Below are 23,615 nucleotides of genomic sequence, written 5' to 3' on the forward strand. Positions count from 1 at the left end.
CGGGGTAATGGCCGGTCCTGATCCCCCAACGGCTCACCACCCTGTCTCGCCCGAAGGCGAGCACTCCTCCTGTGAGTACTCAGGTCTCTCCTTCTCTCAGACCTGAGTCTCTGCAGCTCGGGAGACGCCGGTGGGTTACTAGACCCAGGAGCTGCCTCAGCCTCTCCTGACTCAGCTGGTAGTGGGTCAGCTGTCGGTGATGACCCAGCTGATGGCAACGAGGTATTCCCCGCATCTGGAGCCAGGATAGGCTCAGGCCCCTGACTCTGCACAGCTGGTGCTTGTTGCAGGGGAATCTGTGCAGACTGAGGCTCCTCTGAATCAGGCCCCAGGCTTGGTTCAGTCAATGCCCGAGGCAGAGGATCCGGTACAGACTGAGACTCCTCTGGTTCCGAGTCCGAGCCTGAGGCCCAGGCCATCACAGGCCTGCCTCTCCCAATGCCAGTAATGCAGTCACGTTGGGGAAGCATCACAGGACACCCAGGCCCATAAAGAGCTTGACAACTTAGAAGGCAGAATTGTGTGTGGATAGTCTAGGATAAATCCACTACAAATGCACTATTATTGAGTTGTTAACAGGTTGCAGAAGGCACCCGCACATTGGCCACATTGGAAATGGACAGAGCTTCGGGAGCTTCATCACCGTCAGAGTTTACTATGCCAAATAGTCAAGCTTACAAGGAAAAGTCGGATCTGTCACAAGCCAAGTTGCTAAGAGGCCCGCACTTCTGCTGTCTGCTGCAGATCAGCCTGCTTGCTGCTGTCAACACTTGCGCAGTACCAGCTGCTTAGCTCAAAGCCACCCCTCTGAACCTTTTCATCCCCATGCTGGCAGAGCTGTTTCTAAATGTACTTTCGAATCAGCATCAAGCCTGGCTGCCTAAATAGTGCTTGAGAGCTGATGAAAACTGTCTGAAAAGGCACCTGTTTCCAGCCAGCATTTATTTCTTTTAAAGAAGGGTTCTACTAGCGTTGCCAGAGCTGCAGATCAGTCTCCAGCTTTGCCTGGCCCCTTCCAGGCGGCGGCACACACAGGGCTTGAGACTCCAGGTGGGCAAAATTGAATTAAGAAGTTAAGAAATATGAAGAAGACTGTGCATGAGGCTTGCAAGCTCAAGCCCGGCAGCAACTGACTGCAAATTGTTAGCACAGACACTGCCCTTTCTCTGCTCCCCTCTCCCAATTAACCTCCGTCTCCAGGGCCCAGCTCCATGACATCACCAGGGATTGCCACTAGGTTTCAGGTTGGGGCCCTGACATCTCAGGGTTTGGGGTGCTCCTGGCCTAGCAGCCCCTTAGCCCTGCAACAGGCAGCCTTAGCAGCGCAAGGGCCAGATTCCCTCCTGGACAACTTACTGGGGGCCACATGTCAGCAGAGGGAGATACCAGAGGCAAGTGGGCGGAGCCATGGATGTGAATGTTTGTGCAGGAGGCTAGTTTCTACACACACACACACACCCTCTCCACCTTCCTTCTAGACAAGCAAGAGGCAGCATCCAGCAATGCCAAGGTTGTAGGTTCGATTCCTGTAAGGGACAGCTGCATATTCCTGCATTGGGCTAGATCAGGCATAGGCAACCTTGGCTCTCCAGATGTTTTGGAACTTCAACTCCCATGATCCCTAGCTAACAGGGCCAGTGGTCAGGGATCATGGGAGTTGTAGTTCCAAAACATCTGGAGAGCCAAGGTTGCCTATGCCTGGGCTAGATGATCCTTAGGGTCCCTCCAAACTCTGATTCTATGACACTTCCCAGCCAGTGAAAAACACTCGAGGGTTCAAAACAGGGCAGTCGATGGAAGTGGCGAGGGAAGGTTGTGTGTCCTGCGGTGGATCACCAGGGCCACATTTGACCTTTGGGCTATAGCTTCAAGTGAGGAGCATACCACCACAGCAATACTCAGTTAAGTCTAGCCTTTGAGGTAGATGCCTGGTATGATTAGACTTCAAGTTGCACCCACACCATGCATTTAAAGCCCTCTTTTACTGCTTCAAGTCGCAGCTTCCCCCAGAGAATCCTGGGGACTGTAGTTTGTGGAGGGTGCTGGTAATCCTAGCTCTGTGTCAAACTAGTTTCCAGGATTCTTTAGGGTGGGGGAATCACATCTTTTAAAATGAAACCAGAATGCTTTCAATGTATGGCATGGTTGTGACCTTTAAGAGTGTTTTTCCTGAAATTCTGCACTGGAACCAGACCACCTGGTTTTGATCAGTGTTTTCTCTCTCCTATCATCATCATCAAGCAAGATTCTAGTCCTCATGTGTGCTAAGATTCATAAATTCAGAGTTCCCTCCTCCTTCTACCTCCTCCTTTCACTGGGTCTTCAGATGCTGGTGGACTACATCAGCCTTGATCAGTGGAGTCAGCTGGCTGAGGCTTATGGGAATTGTAGTCCAGCAGCATCTGTTAAGACTACCTACTCCAGCATCTCATTTCCAGCGAGATTCCTTTAGGGAGTTTACGAAGACAGTGTCCCTCCTCTGTTGCTTGACCCATCGCCAGGTATTCTGGAGGTACACTGCCTCTGCAGCTGGAGGCTCCACTTTCCTCATCGCGGTTGGTAGACCTATCAATTTGTCCACAGTCTTTTCTCCTTTAACATCTTGCGGGAATGTCAGCGAAGGGCTATAACTCAGGGGCAGGCAGGCCTGTGTGCCTGGCGTGTCCAGGTACAGCTGGGAAAGTACCATATGGAAACCTGCTGCCAGTCTACAATTAGCCCTCTCTTTCAGAACCATGAGGACTAGAATCTTATATTTATTTAGGGCTGCCATTCAGTGGGAGGAGGGCACCTGCGCTGCGGGCAAGTAGGTCCTAGCATTCAATCCCTGGCATCTCCAGGTAGGGCTGGGGAAATAAACCCACCCAAGCTCCTGGAGAGCTGCAGCTAGCATCAACAATACTGACCTGGATAGAACCCGTGGCGCCAGTAGAGAAGAGCTTCTTCCCTTTGGTGTTCTTCCCCTACCGGCAGTCCATTTGGTTAAGTGCCTCTGAGCTCTAACAGGATGAAAAGCATGCAAGCTGAGCACCAGTGAAGGTTCGTTTTTAATTTTATTAAGCTTCAAATAACCTTCTGTCGGAAGTAAAATAAAAAGAAAACAAAGGAGCTTTATTGAAGATCAGGAAATTTCACCGGGATCAATAAAACGAGTTTGTACACCACTGAGAGAGCAAACAGACACCGGGAATTAAAAACAGGACCACTCTCACTTTCTCTCAAAAGGTTTTTTTTTTATAAAATCGGCAACAGCACACACCGCAAAGTAAAACAAGACCTTAGATCACAGTTGAGTCAACCACAAAACCACTTAGGAGGCAGCCAAGATGTTAAAAGATCTCTCTCCCCTTTTAAAGCTGCATCGTCTCTCCTTTTGGGTACCATCCAAAGACCTGAATAATACTAATTTAAAAAAAGACTGAGAAGGTGGGGGGGGGGAGAAATCACAAACATCTATATAAGTTAGTGTAGCAATACAACAGCAGCTTTATTTTATCTTAATTTCAGAAAGGGGTATCACTTTGCTATGCCACCCCAAGAATTGATATGCATTTAATCAGACTGCATCTGCGGAATGGGGTTTTGATTCATTTTATTTCCCTTTATTGGTTGCGGCCTGGTTTGCCATGGCAGAGCACTCCTCCGCAGCTCCTCCTCTGAAACGTGAAACGAAAGCAGAATTGCCGGGTTTTCTAGAGCCTTTAGTGAATACGGACCCAATCCAAAGCAGATTATCGACCGAATAAAAAGGATTTCCCTTTCGCCGCAACTAATGTTGGCGCATTGATTTCAATGGGGACTAAGTGTGACTCACTTCCCCCTGAGTAGGGGCCCTATATTGCCTCCTGCACTGTACTTTCTACAGGGTGGGCAACTCAGCTGCATCGGCTCCTTCCCCATGTGACTGCCCAGGTATTACACTGAATGGGTGGGGAGTTTTTTGAAGCTTGCACGTCTCAACAGAGAGAAAGAAATCAGGATATATCAGAAGCTACCAGTGGTGGATGCCGGGGAGAGGGGGAAGACACCCCACATTTTGCCTGCCATGATCCAAAAGACCACGCTGGGCTCCTGCCGTCAGTGGAATTACCTTGGTGTTGGCTTATTTGCCTGCCTTGGACTGCAGGGCTGGTAATCTGTGTTGGGCAGGGTAAAGCCATCTTGTCGAAGCACAAATATGGCTTTTGAGTTGCTTGATTTACCTGTGGTTACCAGACGACAGTTGAACACCAGCCAGCATGCCCAAAGTTCTGGGCTTATGGGGAGCTGCAGTCCAATGACATATGGAGGACCTCAACTTACCCCTTCCCTAACGTGGATGGACATGACCATAGGTTTGGGCTCTGCTCCCCAACCTCACTTTCTACCCTTGGTCCCACTTTTCGACATCAAACACATCAACGGACATTTCTAAACCATATGTTTATAGCACGTTTCTACCACTTTAAACAAGCACAGCTTCCCCCAAGGAATCATGGGATCTGTAGTTTTCACACTGCAGAGCTACAATTCCCAGCATCCTTGGCAAACTAGAAGTCGCAGGACTCTTTGTAGGAAGCCACGTGCTCTGAACATGTGGCTGTGACTTTAGAGCCATTTTTCAAAGGACTGAGCTTTAGGTACACAGTCAAGGAAGGGAACAGGCAGACACACAAGGGCTGTGATACATTTTGAAATAGGTTTAAGGAAAAGGAAAACCTGCAGCTAAGATGCATGCAAAAAGACAGAACACAGTTCACACGGAGAGACTCCCACCCTACAAAAAAAAGGGTATATTTAGAAATGAACAAAAGGACGCACAACCGTTAGCATTTTGCTTCACCCAAGAAAGAAAACGTGTGGGTTTTTGTTTTGTTTTTTAAAGAGAAACGAAGTCAAAAGGCTGGAAAGATGGAAAGACCAGCTCATGAAAACCTTCCTCGTAGTTGCCAACCTGCACTCAAAGCACGGCTGCCAGGCAGAGAGAAGCAGAACCTTACACAATGAAGCCTCGGAAAAACACCGTAACCTTGGATACAGTTTCCAAGGACACCGGGGCCCTTGGCTAACAGGATCACAGTGCAGGGGATGGATGAACACAACGCTGAGTCTTCCGAATGAGTTGGATACGCTATAGCAGAAGAAGCCCACTCCAGGCCCCTCCACCCTCGATGCAACCAGCCTTCATCAGTGAAAAACAAACAAACATTGCTCACGTCGCAAAGACACAAAGAAAGGCGTTTCATTTGTGTATTGCTATTTTCCTCCCCCTTTCTGCGAATGCTCCTTTGGTGGACTGTACAAGGCACTGTGACTAACAGAAGCCAGGCGGTAATTTTCCCTTCCCAGACCTGTCGTGAGCCTTAAACACAGGCACAGTTCAATAAGCTCTGCCGTAATTAGACCTGAAGAGCTGCCTTTACTTCCCATTGACTGATCTTTCTCTCTCTCTCTCTCTCCTCGGCCCATCTGAATACAGGCTAAAGAGCAATCTGGAGGAAAAAATTAGCACACACAAAAATTGACATCTTCCTTGGGTGAGGGGCACTTTTGCCCCCAGTGCTGAATACTCAGGTTTGCGGTTTGAGGCTCCTCCAGCCCTCCAGCAACTTGTGGGATGAGGTTTTGTTGCTTAGTCTCACTGGAACTGCTAATAAAAAACCCCAACTCCTCCGTTATGTGCAGATCGGGCTGATTCAGCAACATGCGTGAGATCATTTCCATGGTTCAAATTTAGGCATGTCAGGCTTGCTGATGCGCCTGAGCCACAGAAGACTTGCAGTGGGGTCTTAGTAGCTGAATGCCAGGGGGAAGTTCAGAAGACACCGCTTCTCCCAGGGAAGCACTATGCGGAGAGTGTGCGCTTTTCTCTATAGAAAGATGCAGGGTGAAAGATAAAGTGGATCCCTCTTTTTGCCACATTGTCATTGGTGCTCAAGATATTAAGTTTCCCACTGCACCAGTGATGTGAGAGCTGAGTTTAGTGTCTTGACAACACCCCCAAGTTTGACCCGTTAGCACTTATGACTCCCGAAAACTTACTTTTTTGAGTGTGGTTAAAGGCACCAAAAGATTATTTCCTAATGAGCCGCTATTTACCCAACCCATTGGAGTCCTGACTACAGTTTGGCCAACCACGCAAGACTGGATTGAAAAGGTGCATCCACCCAAAACAAGGCAGCTCGTTGTTCCATGGAAGCAAAACACCCAAGAGAATATATAACCATCTGATGAGCTGTTTCCTTCCTGCAGCTCCTGCTCTCTGCCCAGCAGCACTTTTCAGATTTCTAAAGCCGGGAGAAATTTGGTGGCCAGGCTCCTTCCCTCCTTGCTGAAGCACCAGGATGGGAAAAGCTGGAATGTGCTAGAAATTCTTCGCAGCTGTTAAAGGAGACCTAAGCTGTGCCTCCAGTTGCCAGGCCGTGCTTTCAGTGGATCTGGTCCTCAGCTAGGGGCACCCGCACCAAGGGTGCCAGAGGAAACTCACCAGAATGCGATATGTACAAACAAGTTGGCCACAGCTGCATAAAGCAGCAACCAGCTCCCAACTGTGCCTTTGGTTGCCCCACACCTGACACCCACGTGATGCATCAGGTGTGGGGAAGGTGGGGTTTGGGGGGAAGGGGAAACTGGGACCCCTAATTAAGCCTGTGGGCCGGAGGTCCCCCACCCTGCAGTCCTAAGCGCTGCCAATGGTGGAATGGGGAAAGAACTTCAACAGTGGTGGATCATGAAGCATAGCACACTGGGAGATGGAACATCAACACCCTCCAACCAAGGGAACAGCATCAGGTTGCCAATTCAAGTGAAGGGAGAGATCAAAAGCTCACAGCAGGCAAGTCTCTAAAAAGGCACGAGCATTGATTGTTTAATGCTACAATCAGGCTGCTTGCTTCAATTAAATAGCTCCCTGCCCCGCTTTGGTTTCAGCGAGGTGGTTTGCAGTCTGGAGGTACTGACGAAAGGGAGCAGGGAAACAAAGAAAAGTCCATTTTGCTTCATTGCGTTCTCTGCACCATTGCCCTCTCAAAGCCGCAAAACGATACGACCCGCTTGCTCAAAAGAGGAAAGATGCCGGCTCCCCCAGCCACCCTCAAATTGTCAGCATGCCACAAAGAGGTTGCGTTTCAGAAACGGCCATTCAATCGATGTAAGCCGGTTATACCTTTAGGAGGCTCTCACTCTCTCTGCAAACTTAATGGAGTCGCAAACAGTGGTAATGCCCTTTAGAAGGAGCAAAAAGAAACCCTCCACAATTTCACACTTGGAGAGCCCTCCACCATTCTGCATGTCTATTTTTATTCCACACTGCCAAATTTGACAGCTGATTCTTTAAAAACACGGGTCCTTCATTCTAGGGAGAGGTCTTGAGGCTTTAAAGATCAGCTGCTTTCAAAGTGCCGGGGTGGGGGAACCCTTCTTTAAGGGCAAGCTCACAGATTTAAAGCGAAGCCAACACACATTTAAAACGGACGACTCCACACCCCAATGAATCCTGGGAACTGTAGCTTCCCCCTTGCAGAGCTACAGTGCTCAGCACCCTTCACAAACCACAGGATTCTTGGGGAAAGTCATGTGCTTCAAATGTGTGTCAGATTTGCTTGAAATCTATGGGGTGGATCTGCCCAATCATTTCTTGCCTGTGCCCCAAAACTCAGTAATGGTAGTTTTGTCGGAGAATACCTGTAAGCAATTCTGAGTTGACATGCTTAACGCCAAGAGTGCCTTGTCAGTGGTGTGGGGTAGGGGGGGAGGAGGTGGGGAGAAGTAGACCCCTGACACTTAAACCTGGTTTTGGAAGCTCACCAGCTATATACGAGGCGAGAAGTGAGAAACTATTCAAGACCTTGCTCAAAAAACAAGAACCACCCAACAAGGATCCTGAACCAACCCTGTCTCTTTCTGACTTTGTCATCCTAGGGGCTCTAAGCCACTTGAAACAGAGGTTATCACTTGCGGGGGCGGGGAGATCCCCCCTCCACCTTCATTAAGCAGACAAGAAATTTGCCAACACCTGAAGGGCAGACTGTGCTGGTCAAATGCCACTCGAGAAACGCAGTTTGTGCCTCAGTGCAATCCACACTTCCACCCCACCCCCAAATCAGTGGATATTTCCAAATTCTTGAGAAGTCCACCACAGGGAATTTGCAGATTTAAAAAACATAGTGGCTTTCGCCCTTTTGGAAGAGAACAGCTAGTCTAAAAACAAACGTTTTATATATACACTTGAACCCAGTCTTCCCCCAAGCTGGAGACGTCCGGGTGCAGCAGACTACAACTCCCAGCTCCCAGCCAGCATGGCCGTGGGTCTGTAGCCCAGAACGTCTGGAGCACTCCAGCCTAGGGACGTCTGCCCTAACCGCTAGCTCAGAACCGTTTCCACATCTATTGCCAGCCCTCCCCACCCCACTCCCACTGCCCCCCTCCAGTGTATTCTTCCCCTATTGAGACCAAGTCGAAGCTGAAGGAACGAAGTCCGCTTAAAGTAGGTCAGGCAAAATGAGGCCCGGGGGTTTGGGCTCAACGCAGTTGATCCAGAAGTTGGCGCAGCTGGCGTGATACTGGTGCCCTCCGTAAGCAAGTTTGAAATTGTCCGTTTCCGAGTTAAAGGCCTGGAGAGGAGAAGGGGGGAAGGAAACAAACAAACAGCAGAGTTAGGAACCGCCGTGATGCTCCCATGTGTTGAAACATTGCGCCACGGAGAGAGGCCTGGATGTCGGCGACGCACAGGCACACACTGACAGCCGACAAACACATCCAGTCACTTCGTGGAGCTTCCTAACAGCTCACAAGCCATCGTCGTCAAACCATGGCCACAGCTCTGGGCAGGCATGGGCTCTGGGATAAACCAGCAGCAGAGGGTCCTCAATCTCCACTTTGTGCGATTGAAAAGAGCATTTAAAGGCAGCTCTTTTAAAGAAGTGGGAAGAGAAAGAGGCTGGTTGAAGGCAGAATCTATTTTGTTTATTTATGGCACGGTGCTCCTTCCATCTCAGGCAAGGCAGGAGGCTATAAGACAGGGAGCGAAAGGAACCTCAGACCTGCGGCCCTCTAAGCCTCTTTACCTGGCCTTCAGGTCCCTCTCTAGGCCACACCCCTCACTGGCCCTGCTTCACACCCAGACCACTTGCTTTCCTGGCTGCAAATGTGTCCTTGATCGTGCCTCTCGCTTGCCTGGCTGCAAATGTGTCCTTGATCGTTCCTCTCGCTGCTGTACAAAGGTAGAATTTGGACTGAAAAGCATTGCCTGCCCTTCTGAGAAAGAGGGGGGACCTTTTGGGTGGCTGCACCCCAGCAGGGGAATGTTCCTCTTGCGCCAAAATTCACGGGAGATCTAACCTGCCTGCCAAATCGTGTGATATTATATCATGGGAGAAACCACTGCGGAACCCAGAAGCAGGGGCACTCCCGTCAGGAGGCAAGGAGGACGCACTGCAAGGTTCTGCCAGCTTAAATCTAGCGTGGGAAACCACAAAGGAGCTGAAACGCACCTGAGAGCAGTTTCCGACTTGGGCGTAGCTGGCAAGCCGCTTTTCAAGGAAGCAGCCCACACACACAAACACCCCAGGGCTGATTTGTCAATGGCCAAGGCTTGCAGCTGAGCAAGCAGGTGGGAGCACTTTGGGAAGGCTGCTGCTTTTGGGGGAGTGGAAGAAATGCACTTGTTTTCTTGCTGGTCTGAAGTCACAGCTATTCGCCTCTCAGATATCCAGAATGGAAAGCACTTCCATGACTTTAAGAGATTCTATGTAATCGTGTGAGAAACAGCTGTAGGAGTATAATAAGGTGACTGTACACCAGCTTTGAAAACAACCCCTAACTTTGCACAGACCCACTTGTGTGGATAAAAATAAATGAAGTATCCTTGGGTAAAGCCCCTTAAAAGGTAAAGAGACCCCAGACCATTAGGTCCAGTCGTGACCGACTCTGGGGTTGTGGCGCTCATCTCGCGTTATTGGCCGAGGGAGTCGGCGTACAGCTTCCAGGTCATGTGGCCAGCATGACAAAGCCGCTTCTGGCGAACCAGAGCAGCACACGGAAATGCCGTTTACCTTCCTGCTGTAGCGGTACCTATTTATCCACTTGCACTTTGACATTCTTTTGAACTGATAGGTTGGCAGGAGCTAGGACTGAGCAACGGGAGCTCACCCCGTCGCGGGGATTTGAACCGCCGACCTTCTGATCGGCAAGCCCTAGGCTCTGTGGTTTAACCCACAGCGCCACCCGCGTCCTCAAAAGCCCCTTAATTCGTTGCAAATGATGGAGCCCAGCTAGTTGACCGTGCACATCTCTTTGCTCCCATGGAGGAATTGTGGAACACACAGAACCCCACACCTTGAACAAGACGCAAGAGCTGAGAAGCAGTCACCAGGCTGAACTAGACCCCCCCCCTACACTCTTGAAAGAGAAAGTGACCTCCACACCATCAACCCTGAAAAGCTTTTAACATCTTCATGCACAGTGAGGGTGGACGGCACAAGCCCCTCCTGCCACAAACACGCAAGGCGAGATAGATGGGAGCCAACGACACGGACAACTCTTTCTGCCACACCACAACACAGACCACCACAAAAAAGCAGATCTATTCACAAAGCAACAGGCATGCCGACACGAGAAAGACTCGGTTTGTGCGCAGCACTAAGCCAAACCATGGATTAGTGGGAATGTGCAAGAATGCAGGCTCCCCGAGAGGAGAGCATCCCTGCTTTGATCCTCCTCCCAGCTTTGCACTCAGCGCATCGTCTGGACCCGGGCTTGCCGTCCATCTCCTCACAAGTGGTGAAGCATAGAACAAACTTTGATCAGAGCCTGTGGTTTGTCTAGAGTGAGACAAGCCATGAAACTGGGTTCAGATGACACGCTTGGCCAAACCACGGTTTAGCGGGCGGCAGCAGGACCAGAGGACGGAACAAAGCAGCTACTTGTCTCCTTTCTGGAAGGCCCACACGCTTGCAGGCTCGCACTAAGCATTCAGTTTGAACCAGGCCATTGAGGGGAGCGGACTCAAGTGCGAGTTAGTTGATTAAAATCGAGATGTTAGAGAGAGGGAGAGGTACAGAAATTGTTGACTGGAGACAAACGGAGGAGGGTGGCAACGGTCCCCGCTACCACCTTGCTTAGGGCAAACATTAAAATGAAATATATATATATATATATAGCTTTCATGGGTCCGTACTTCTCTAGGAGGTTCCTCCGCAGGCTTCTCTTCTTTCTGAAAACGTCGAAACCAGAAAAGGGTCAAAACACAATTGCCAAAAAGAGGGGAGCTGGCTGCCAACCAAATTCGCTCATGTTTTAAGAGTCCCCATCCCACTCCACACAGCAGGGCTTTTAGAGCTGCTCCAATATATCCCACTGACAATCCCGAGTTTCTGAAGGCTGTGGGGCTTGTCTCTTACGAAGAAAGTAGATAGAGGCTCCAAGCCAGTTGCAGGGGACTCCTGACTCCAGAGTCAACCCTCCAGTTGCCTAGGAAATAAGGCACAAGTAATTGGGAACACCTGCGACCCGACAGGTACTGTCAGACTGCAACGCCCATCACTGGAGGGCATCACAGTGTTGACTCTTGCCCTATAAAACAAAGACGGGTAACTTGAAATCCTCTGGACGTTGCTCAGCTGCAGTTCTCATCTTTCCTGGCTGCTGGCCGTGCCAGCTGGGGCTGATGGGAGTTTGAGTCTCATATCTGGAAGGCCATTACGCTTTTATTTGAGGAAGACTGTGTTGCCTTGCTGGGTGGATCCACGCAGGGCCAGGGACTTGTACCTCTTACTTCCCAACTCTGCGGGCTCCATTAAGGCTGCCTGGGGTCTCCACCCAAGCTGGAAGCAGCAGCAGCAGCAACAACATGCATTCGGATGGGCGGCAGAGGGTGTTTCGGAAGGAACTTGGCTCTGCCCGCGATGCGGCTTTCTACAAAAGCTACTTGCGATGAGGTCACTGGATGCTCCGGGTGCTAGTTAAAATTAGTGGAGCAAATGCAGGGGTGGAAGGCAGCAAATGCAAAAAGGGGTTGAGATAGGTGGGGAGGTGTAAAAAAACAACAACAATGACACAGCCTCTACTTACTTTGCTTCGAGAATTTACATTCAAGAGGCACACCCCACAAGCCAGTTCTTGGGCGTTTTTGATTCCCGGGCGAAGCATACAAGAGGAAAAATCGAGTGAGTTTTCGTCAGGCTGTAGGAGGGACAACAGAGATAGGAATCAGTATATTGTTCATAAGAAGCTATCTTCTGCCTTCAGTCCTCTTGTTCTAAGTTATCTTCCATGCTCTCTTCTACCTTCCAACTTCTAATCTGCCTTCTACCTTCTAATCCATGGGTGGGTAAACTAAGGCCCACGGGCTGGATCAGGTCCAAATGGCTTCTGGATCTGGCCCGCGGATGGTCCGGGAATCGCCTTGTGGATCGCCAGCGCACATGTTATTTCCCCCTCCCTCCCTCTCCCTCACATGGTGGCGCCACCTCCTCCTCCCTCCCTCCTCCTGGCTTCTCCCCACCCTGCCTAGAGGAGGAAGGGGGGTGGACTTTGTTGGTGCCAGCAGCAGCAGCGCTTGAGCAGCCGCCAATTTAAGCAGCCCCTCTCTGGAGCCCTTTCATGCGCCGCTCATCTTCTTGCTGCTTGCAAGACACAGGTAATCAGCCACCGAGGCTCGTGGTGCTCTTGCATCACCCCCCCCCCCAATATAGTCCACCCCCCCCACAAGGTCTGAGGGACAGTGGACCGGCCCCCTGCTGAAAAGGTTTGCTGACCCCTCTTCTAATCTGTTCTCTACCTTCTATCTTCCAAGCTACCTTGGTTCACAGAAACACAGTCTACTATTTGTCCACCTAGCCTTGGCTGCATCATCGTCATCACCACCATCACCATCATTATTAAACTTCTGTCTCATGCTTTCACCCAAAGCAACTCAGCACAGCAAAAAATTAAGAAATAAAACAACCATTAAGAAACAAAAGATTATTTACAGCAATCTAAAAGCATTAAGCACATCTAAACAGGTGGCGCTGTGGGTTAAACCACAGAGCCTAGGGCTTGCCAATCAGAAGGTTGGCGGTTCGAATCCCTGCGACGAGGTGAGCTCCCATTGCTCGGTCCCAGCACCTGCCAACCTAGCAGTTCGAAAGCACGTCAAAGTACAAGTAGATAAATAGGTGGGAAGGTAAACGGCGTTTCCGTGTGCTGCTCTGGTTCGCCAGAAGCGGCTTTGTCGCTGTACGCTGGCTCCCTCGGCCAATAACGCAAGATGAGCGCCGCAACCCCAGAGTCGGTCACGACTGGACCTAATGGTCAGGGGTCCCTTTACCCTTTAAACAATCCGTCTCTCCAATGGCACTCAGAGTCTGAACACTGGGAGCAGAGCAAAATATGCCTAAGTGGACCCTCCACATTTAGAGGTAGTGTATCCTTGAACGGCAGATGCTGAGGTCAAAGAAAATGGGATGGCCGCTGCCTTCGCAACCTGCTCCTGAGGGCCAGTTATACAAGATGTTGTACGGGAACAGTGCTGCTCAAACTTGGGTCACCAGCTGTTGCTGGACTACAACTCCCATCATCCCTAGCTAGCTGGCTCAGTGGTCAGGGATGGTAGGAATTGTAGTCCAAAATCAAGAGACATGACCGCATGAAATTTCTATTGGTGAACGCTAACCCCAGGGTTACCCGCGGAGTGGCCATCTATATCTTGCAGGCCCTAAAACTCAGGGCCCTTTTAACAGGCTAACTTTCTCTAGCCTCGGATCTCTCTAAATCAGGGGTTCCCAACAAAATTTTCTCGAGGACCCCTCATTGAGCCGCTATTGTGACAAGGACCCCCATTAATTCCTAATCCTAAATCTAATTCCTAATTCCTAATCTAATTTTTCCAGTAAGCTTAACACTGATCTTGGAAGGGTTAGGTTCAAGGGACGCCGACGATTTAGGTTCAATGGACACTGACAAGATCGGTTCGAGAGTCACTGACTTACTTGCTTGAACATCAAATGCATTATCTTCCTCTTCATCTGTAGGCCTTTGTCGTTTTAACGAACCACTTTTTAACCAACGGTCCATTTTTAACTACGCAAACTGTAGCTTCCGCGAAAAACAACGCTTTGTTTACAAACACTACTGTTTTGCAAAGAGGCAGCGCGCGCCAGGGAGGAGGGAGGGGAATGGAGAAGACAGGGTACCTGTGCAGTAGCGCACAAATGAAGCCGGCGCGCGCAAAGCATCTTGGGGAGGTGAGCGTTAGTAGAATGTGCGCGCTGCCGCTTTGCAAAACAGTAGTGTTTGTAAAGCGCCACCTAACGGCATACAGCAGAACTACCGCCTCTATCTAATTCTAGTTTAGCGCTAGACTGTGTTCATGCAGGAAGCGGCCAAAACAAAAAATCTGTTATCATATGAAATATATTTAATATATTTTTTATTCTAATAGCATCTTGCGGACCCCTCTGGCATAGCTCGCGGACCCCTGGGGGTCCCCGGACCACCTGTTGGGAACCACTGCTCTAAATATTTTGCAACGGACAAAACCCACATGATTTGTCATAGTTTTTGCCAAACTCTGTCTTACATAGCATGATTTTATATTCGCTGTTTTGCAAGTGTATTTGATACATTCTCTGTATAATAGCGGTAGGTTACTGCCTGGATCCTTTATGTGCTATGGCCAACCGGCTAATGCAATAAAATTTTCTTTGTTTGTTTGACACTGTACTGGCAGGATTCCAGCAGGCCGTTCTCATACTCCAGCGGGGCAAAAAATCCCCACGGGAAAGAGATGGACCACACAAAAGGCCTTACCGTTAAAGCAGCAAGTGACATGAAACTGATCAGGTTGTTCCACACTTTGTCAATGTCCTTCAGTAGTAGCTGGAGCTTCTCGCTACAGACGGCTGTGGCTTTGATGCCCAGCTCTACCCGTTTTGTGACTCTATAAACCTCGACGACCCCTGTTGAGAGATCAAAGGTGAAGGTGCAGGGGTCACAGGAGGCATGCCAACTCTCAGATGGCAGGGATGAGGAACCAAAAATGAATGTGGCCCTCCAGGCTTCTATCTCTGGCCCTCAGAATTTCCCCCAAGCCACACACCCTTGTGTGCTTTTATGTAACTTAGTAGCAAACCGCTTTGATTTTTGTTGTTGGAAATAAATGTCTATAAACATGTTTTTATAAGTAAATAAAACAAGAGCATCAGAGTCTCGCACAGCGCATCAACCACATAGAAATCTAGAGGGTAGATGGAGGTGGTGACAAACAAATGAGGTTTCCATATGTGGGAAAATCTCCTGCTTAAAAAAGGCACATCCCAAGCGGAGCTGTTGGGTGCCTTTGCTCCCTGTTTTAATTCCTCATCTTCATGAGATGCGGTAAAATCCATACCTAATAAGTACTCCATGCCTTGCGCAGAGTGGATCACTTCGGTGCAGACAGAGGAGCTGCTGATTCCGTTCAGGGTGTCGTTTGCCTTCTTGATGACCTAACACAGAAGAGACATTTGTTTGTTCTGCTGAACTCAGGACCGGTGTTCCTAGCATCCCCAGGGAGCCTCCAGCCCAGGCCTGCTTATCTCCAAAATATCTGCCACATCACGTGAATCCACATTATGTCAGAGAAGAGGAACCTCAGGCTGCATGTGGCCCTGGAGGTTTCCCCACCTGGCCCTTGGAAACCTCCCCAGACCATCCCCTGCAGCAGCCCTGCTTCCCAACCCAGGTGGTTTTGCCTGGCTGGAGTGCGTCCCTGAACTCTGACAATGCCTCTTACTTGTCTGGTTGGTGAAGGAAAGAGGTGTGTGTGGAATGGGTGTAGAAAGTAGCCTACTGTACAAAGGCAAAAATTTGCATTTGTTGCTCTGCCCACTGTTGCCTCTGGCCCCACCCAGAGGTTTGCAGTCCAATCACAAATGCATGTTTTGTTAGACGAGCACAGGGTTAGTACACAGAGAGTCCTTAAACTTCCTAGAGAGAACCCTCTGTGTGTGGCCACTTCCGTTGCCTCCTCTGAGCAGGAATTCTGTAACAATGGAGATAACCCCTTACAATTCCTTCCACCTCTGAGGAGACTTTCTCCATTCACCTTGCTTCCAAGACAAGCAAATGTGTCTGTGGGGGTTCCAGACACAGGTACCCTATTTTGAGACCACCAATTTTTCTGCCTGCATTGAAATGTAAGTAAACCTTTTTGTTTATCTTACTAAAAGACAGGTGGTTCATTCTCTGCAATGGGGGCGAAAGGGAAGGAGGTCAGAAGACCACAAATAAAAAGGGATAAAAAGGTATAACTGCTTTATTCCTAAGCTTCAGAAAGCTGCAAAATGTCCAAGTGTTTTTCCTCTGCTAGAAAGCCTGCTTATTTTTGCATTTCTCTCACACATGTGGGATAGGAGATTTAAATTTTAATCTATAGATTTAATCCTCCATCCAATTTCACACATAAATTATTCCTCTCCACCCCAGCAGACGGCGGTTTCCCACTGCAGTGAGATGTACAGTCGTACCTTGGAAGTCAAACACCTTGCCAGTTGAACATTTTGGCTCCCGAACGTCGCAAACCCAGAAGTGATTGTTCCGGTTTGCAGACGTTCTTTGGAACCCGAACATCCGTTGCAGCTTCTGCGGCTTCTGATTGGCTGCAGGAGCTTCCTGCAGCCAATCAGAAACCACACCTTGGTTCCCGAACATTTTGGAAGTCAAACGTACTTCCGGAATGGATTCTGTTTGACTTCTGAGGTACCCCTGCACTGTATTTCTAATTAAATGATAGTAACGCTTTTCTATCTGTGCATTTATGCATAGGAGCTGGCATATACACACAGTATCAAAACCTGTGACCATCCCACATGAGGTATACAAAGGAGAAGGACGTTATTTTGGCATACTTACCTGGAGGGCACTTTCTAAACACCTCTGCCATTCATAGGCATATCTCTCACTTTCCTAGGTGGGAAAGAAGAAGCAGAATTTCACAGGTTTCAAAAATAAATAAACCAGAACTAGTAATGACTGCCTTATAAGTGATTCCCATCCCCTGCTACAGAGAGATAGCAAAAAGCAAGGAAAGCTCCCAGAAAGATGCAGGTGGTTTTCATGTGGAGATTGGGAAGTAGTCCATCAATGTAATATACCCAAGCCCACACTGGTTGGAGGATATAGAAAGATGGGAAGAGTATCCTTTGGGGAAGGGCCGTGGCTCAGTGGTACAGCCTTTGCTTTGCATGCAGAAGGTCATAGGTTCAATCCTCGGCATCTCCAGGTAGGGATGGGAAGGTCCCCTGCCTGAAACCCTGGAAAGCCGCTGCCAGTCAGTGCAGACAGCACTGAGCTAGAAGGACCCAATGGTCTGACTCAGCATAAGGCAGTTTCCTATTTTCCTATATTTCTAACCTAGGCGAAATACATCCTGCATGCCAGGATGGCAGGGACCAAAAGTTCCAAAGCAGCACCGCCTGAACACCACCACCAAAGAACATTGCAGGGGGCTGGTCTAGAGAGCTCTCAGGGGGTACCTTCCAACTCTAGAATTCTATGATTCTGTGCGTTCAGCAATATCAAGTGGCATAGTCCTTTCTGGTATTCTACCACTTTGCCCAGCAAGAAGGGGAAATCTCAACTCTAATATGATCCCTCTCTTATTAAAACACAACTCCCTTAGTACAGTGGCAGCTCTACTTACGAATGGACTGCCCCGTGGGGTGATGGGAGTTGCAGTCCTGGTTACGACGGAGGCCGAGCCAGGGCACCCGCGGCCGGCCGTGTGGGACTTGGGCTCGCGCGGACACAGTGTGGGCGGCGATGCGGAGCCTCTCCCGGCGGGGCCAGCAGTACCACGTGGGCGCCTGGGCTGGGGAGGCGTTGAGGGGCGGAGGGCGCTTCCTCCGCATGGCGGCTCCGGCTGCGCTCCGAGCGGAGAAGCCAAGGGCAGGAGAGGCAGCCTCGTGGCGGCGGCAAGCGCCCAATCCCGCGAGGCTGGCAGAAGGCCGGCCTCGCGGCAGCGGTGAAGCCCCGATCCTGCGAGGCCAGCAGAAGGCCAGCCTCGCTGCAGCGGCGGCAGTGGCGAGGCCCCGATCCCGCGAGGCTGGCAGAAGGCCGGCCTCGTCGCGGCGGCCGGAAAGGGCCCGATCCCGCGAGGCCGGCAGAAGGCCAGCCTCGCAGCAGCGGCGAGGGCTCGATCCACCGGTGGGGGTGAGCGCAGGGCAGCTAGGGAGGTGAGGCTCCGGAACGAATTAATCCGTTCCCAATGCATTCGTATGGGAAACCGTGTTTTGACTTACAAATATTTCTACATGCGAATGTGCATCCGGAACGGATTAAATTCGTAAGTAGAGGTTCCACTGTACAGAAAACTAGCATGTCAGGAAGAGGAGAATGCAATTAACTTCTTTTCCCACAAGACATTTTCTTTATAATGTCTGAGAATGTACCACACCTGCAATCTCTAGTGGTAATGTCCAGGAAATTCTATTGTGTGAGTCCTACACATATGTTCAGCTCTGAAGTGAGGACAGGCCTCCCGGAATTCCTCTTGTGACGAGCCATACTTCCTCCCATCAAATCTCTCCTTACCTCCACTTCCCCTGTGAGATCTTTGTACTTGTCTCGGATGACGGGCAGGGCTGGCTTCTCACTGAGGGTATTTGACCGATCTCTAAACGGCTGCTCCGGAGGTGGCAAAGGTGAGGAGCGGCTGATCTCTCTGTCGCCCAAACTCAGGCTCCGCTTGTGAGATCCTGGAAAGAAACACAACACATGAAAGTCAGGGTTGTGTGTATGCCCCAGTTCTGAACAGAGTGTTAAGAATAATATCCTCAAAAAGAACTTTTTGACAGTAAGAGCTGTCCGACAGTGGAACAGACTCCCACAAGAGGTGGTGGACTCTCCTTCCTTGGAGGCTTTTAAGCAGAGGTTAACTGGCTATCTGTCATGTATGATTTAGCTGAGATTCCTGCATTACAGGGGGTTGGACTAGATGATCCTTCCAACTTTACAATTTTATTATTCTATGAAAAAGAAGAAGAGGAGGAGGAGGAGACAACCTTGGCCTCGTTCACACGTAACACTAACCAATAGTTTGCTAAACTATGTTTTATTAAACCATGGCTTAGCATTATGTGAGAACCCTGTCCAGTGGCTTTACTATGGTTTGTTTACTGCCCAAAAAAAATCATGATCTGAAGCCATGGTTTGCTGCCGTGTTACAAATTTGGGTTTGTTTTAACTATGGCTTGGTGTTATATGTTTGTTGGGTCATCTGTGGGACAACTCATGATTGAGTTGTGGTTTGTTAAATGAACCATGGCTTAGTGTTCCATGCAAACCAGGTCAATATGAATGTTGGACTGTGAGGCAGAACTCAGCTTCTTGAAAATCAAAACTTCAATTAAAAATAACAGCAAGTTACTTGTCCTAAATTGGTAAAGATGTGCTTAATACTATGCAGGCTAGGGTAGATCAGAGGCCAGATGTAGCTTACAAAGCCTTTCCTAAAAAGCAGCTCTGCTGAATCAGAACAAAGGCTTATGTAGTTCTGCATCTTGCTTCTCCAGGATGTTCTGCATCCTAGCAAAGGAGCGAGGTCTCTTCCCTGGCTGGGGCTGATGAGAGCTGTAGTCCAGAACAACTGGAAGCCAATGTAGACACTCACCTTGAACAGAGAGGTCGAACGTTGCAAGCTCACTCTTGATCATTTCTTCACTCGATTTCATCTTCCCTTGGGAAGTTGCCAGTAAGAAGTCAAATTTGCTGATTTTGGGCTTCTCGCTCTGAAACTCTCCAAAGTCGTCTGTGCCTTCTTTGGCTGCTTCTACGGAGAGGCCAGCAGAGTCAGCCTCTTGGGGCATGCCTACAGCTGGGCTTCCAGATGTCTCTGCCAAAGGCCTTGCAAACTCCCCAAAGCCTTCAACGTCATCGTCACTCTGGTCTGCAGACTGAGGGTCGGGTTCTTTGAAGTTAGGAAAAGGCGGGAACTTCACATCCTGGAGAGTATCCTCACTTGCAAAGGTAGTGACTTTGGAAACAGTGGTCAAGGTGATGTTCTCCGAGCTGCCAAACAGAGTCTCTTTCTTCTGGAGGATGGAGGTGGCCGAGGAGGAGCCACTTCCTGGAGGGAAGGGGAGAAAGGGGAGGGACTTCCTGTTTTGGTAGGCGTCGTCTTTGTCAGACCAATCATAGCTTGGGAAGCCACTCAGAGTGGAGCTGTTGCTGAAGCTTCCAAAGGTGGTCCCTTTCAAGTCATCGAGATCTAGAAAGGGAGAGACAGAGAACAAGAGGAGGAGAAGACCCAACCATTAGAGCACTAGTGACCAGTGTCTTCAGCAAACAGTGACACAAGTCAAATCCAAAGATGGTGCCATTTTGGAGAACACCAGAAAACTGGAAGCTCCCATCTGTACCTACTGACCTCTGAAACCTGCTCTATGATCCTCTGCTGTCATAAGTACAGTGTCTGAGCTCAAAGATCAGGGCTCAAAGATTGTTGTTGTTCTTGTAAATCCACAGCTACAGAACAAGGGAAGATGGCCCAACTCCATCTTTCCTTGCCTTTCAGCAGGCAGCTAAGACATTTTCTAACCACTGTGTTTCAACACAGCACTAGCTGTTCTTATTTTGCTTCAGGAATGAGAGACACTGTGGCCTTCCATTTGTTGTTTGACTCCACCGAAGGCTGGTACATTAAGGCAAATGGGGCATTGCCCCACGTAGCTTAGTCTGCCTCCAGCCAGGCCTCACCTGCCTTCCTTCTTAAATACAGCTGGTTCACGGTGCCGCAGCGCCCATTAGATTCCTCCTCTTTAGCCTCAGTGCCCACCCTTGTACAACTCAGCAGGGAGGAGGAGGGTGGAGGCAAAACTGGAATTAGTTAGCCCTGTCTCCCACTGGCTCTGGCTCCACCTATTTGGGGCTCCCTGCTGTGTGCCCCACCAGTTCCAATGAACACCAGCCCTTCCACAGCATGACCAACCAGTCTGGGTTGATGGGAGCTGGGGGTCCAGCAGCATCTGCAGGACCACAGCTTCCCCATCCCAAGGTAGGAGAGCCTGGGAAGGACCCTTCTCTGCCCCAAGACTTTGGAGGCCCACTGCCCGTCAGAGTAGACAAGACTGGGCAGAGGTTTATAGTGAGGATGGGGGAACGTGTGACCCCCCAGATGTTGCTGGACTCCAAGTCAACCTGGTGAGCAGACCAGGGATGCTGAGCGCAGCAATATCTTGAGGGCCTCAAGCAATATCTTGAGGGCCACATGTTCCTCACCTCTGCTTTGCATGTTTGACTCATTACTGAAAAGCCGCAACCCAACCCTGCGGATGCCAAAATGCAAGGTGTGGGTTTTCTTTTAAAACAAACTTCCTCTGATACTAGAAGCAGCCTACAGCCATCAGGACTAGACGCCATTGATAGTCTCTTCTCCCCTATAAAGCAATTGCTACCTCTTGGCAGGCTCATGTTGCATTAAAACAAGTTTCATTCTGGATTTCTGGCAACGGGCTGAACACGAGCATCGCTCACAGGAGCTTTTCCTGCTTTAGAAAACTGGAGTGGGCGATGGGTGGGAAGAAGGCTTCTACCCACATACCCTGGAACACATCCCCAAAGGCATCAACACTCACCTGGTTAGTGTGCGGCTGAAGCTGGCACAAACCACGGTTCGTCTCCGTAGCGGGACCTACCCTGTGGAATGTTCTGCCAACTGAGGTTCACCAGGCCATCTCTATACTGCAACCTTCCCTGACCTGGATGTTTTGGACTACAGCTCCCACCATTCCTAGGCAGCCGTAGTCCAAAACATCTGGAAGGACCCAGGTTGGCTAAGGCCACTTTACCGTTTCAGGAGGCCAGCAAAAACCTGGTGGCTTTAAATGGGCTGGTCATCGCCCTTGTTGAAAGGCTGCCTGTTAGTGTGGCAGCACCCTCACTTTGAAGCTCCCCTGCCTATTGATATCAGGAAGGCCACCTTGCTGTACTCTTTCCAGTACTCTTGCTGAAAATGTTTGTGTTTAGGCAGGTGGCGCTGTGGGCTAAACCACTGAGCCTAGGGCTTGCTGATCAGAAGGTCGGTGGTTCGAATCCCTGTGACGGGGTGAGCTCCCGTTGCTTGGTCCCAGCTCCTGCCAACCCAGCAGTTCGAAAGCACATCAAAATGCAAGTAGATAAATAGGAACCGCTATAGCGGGAAGGTATACGGCGTTTCCATGTGCTGCTCTGGTTTGCCAGAAGCGGCTTTGTCATGCTGGCCACATGACCTGGAAGCTATACGCCGGCTCCCTCGGCCAATAAGGCGAGATGAGCGTGCAACCCCAGAGTCAGTCACGACTGGACCTAATGGTCAGGGGTCCTTTTACCTTTACTTTACCCAGATATGTGCCGACATATGTTTTCATCTGCTTTCAATCATTTATATTAAGCATTCTTTGAAGATTTTAAATCATGGTTTTCAACTCTTTTTTACCAACAATTCCGTTGCTTTATTCTTGTGAACCTCTTTGAAGCTTTCTTACAATGGAGTGGTGCATAAATATCGTGAGATGAATAAGACGGGGGTTGTTAGGCGTGGTTCTTTTCTTAAATTGTTAGCCATCTTGGATTCCTTTGGGGGCACCAAACCGCTTTAAATGAAATGTTAAGCGGCTCTTTTACAAGCTCTCCCCACAATTCCTTGAGCGCGCATGGGCAAAGCTCATCTCCACTCAGTTCTTTGATAAGTTGGCCTTGTGGATAATCCAATCATCGCTCTCAAATCTTCCACCCTCTGGAAACTGCACCAGGCTGCCTTAAGGCCTGATCACAAAATATGCATGGTATGCCCTACCTGCCCCCTCGCTAAGTAAATGGTGCTGATCCACGAGAGTCTTTTCCAACCCTAGCCAACGGAGCAAATGCTGTAAGGAAATAAGAGCACACCTGTTGGATCAGATCAGAGGCCCAGCATCCTACTCTCATAGCAGTCAACCAGATGCCTCAACGGGAAACTGCAAAGCAGGACCTGAGCATGGCAGGACTCTCCCCACCTGCGATACCTGGCAACTGGATAAAAAATGTAGACATCATGGCTAAGGGCCCACGAGGAAGCGAAGGGCTTCCTGTTCTCATTGTGGCCAACTCATACCTGCCAAGTTCCTCTCTGAAAAATAAGGGACCGGACCGGAAGTAGCATACCGGAAGTAGCGCGGCGGCCATTTTGGAACTGGGCGGAGCACGCTCAGAAGTGACTTTTGATACTGCTGTGCCCAGTTCCAAAATGGCTGCCACACCAGAAGTCGCGCTGCAGCCATTTTGGAACTGGGCAGAGCAGCATCAAAAGTTGCTTCTGAGCATGCTCCACCCAGTTCCAAAATGGCCACCGCGCCAGAATAAACCGGGGGAAAACAAAAAAAATCCGTTTTTTTGGCTGGGAACAGCTGGAAAAACGGGGGTTTCCTGGGGAAAATGGGAGACTTGGCAGCTATGGGCCAACTAGATGCTGGCGGGAAGCCTGCAAGCAGGAATTGAGCACGACAGCAACTTGCAGTTCCCTGCAAACTGGCATTCAGGGGCATACAGCGGTGGCAGGACAAAGCCATTGTGACCGGTTGCTTTAGATTCCCAGCTGTCTAACTACTGCAGGCATATTTAAGAATCCATGGTTACTTTGCTAACATGGCAAACCTGCTGTT

General features: G+C 49.7%; 1 protein-coding gene across 6 annotated transcripts in view; it reads right to left on the reverse strand.

The window, feature by feature from the left end:
• Positions 1-3,090: 3,090 nt before the first annotated feature.
• Positions 3,091-23,615, reverse strand: part of SYNRG (synergin gamma) — a 66,260-nt gene continuing 45,735 nt past the window's right edge. For 4 of the 6 annotated variants that reach the window (XM_060268336.1, XM_060268335.1, XM_060268334.1 and 1 more), the window contains 8 exons: positions 19,610-20,206; positions 18,532-18,695; positions 16,852-16,905; positions 15,350-15,446; positions 14,770-14,918; positions 12,049-12,159; positions 11,156-11,191; positions 3,091-8,591 (listed from right to left, as the gene is read on the reverse strand). In XM_060268336.1, the coding sequence (XP_060124319.1) occupies positions 8,460-8,591; positions 11,156-11,191; positions 12,049-12,159; positions 14,770-14,918; positions 15,350-15,446; positions 16,852-16,905; positions 18,532-18,695; positions 19,610-20,206 (1,340 nt within the window). In that variant the 3' untranslated portion in view covers positions 3,091-8,459. The remainder of the gene's footprint in view (positions 8,592-11,155; positions 11,192-12,048; positions 12,160-14,769; positions 14,919-15,349; positions 15,447-16,851; positions 16,906-18,531; positions 18,696-19,609; positions 20,207-23,615) is intronic. The other 2 variants (XM_060268337.1, XM_060268333.1) reach the window with 1 other exon arrangement.

The sequence above is a fragment of the Zootoca vivipara genome, chromosome 15, assembly GCF_963506605.1.
Source record: "Zootoca vivipara chromosome 15, rZooViv1.1, whole genome shotgun sequence".
Taxonomy (NCBI): domain Eukaryota; kingdom Metazoa; phylum Chordata; class Lepidosauria; order Squamata; family Lacertidae; genus Zootoca; species Zootoca vivipara.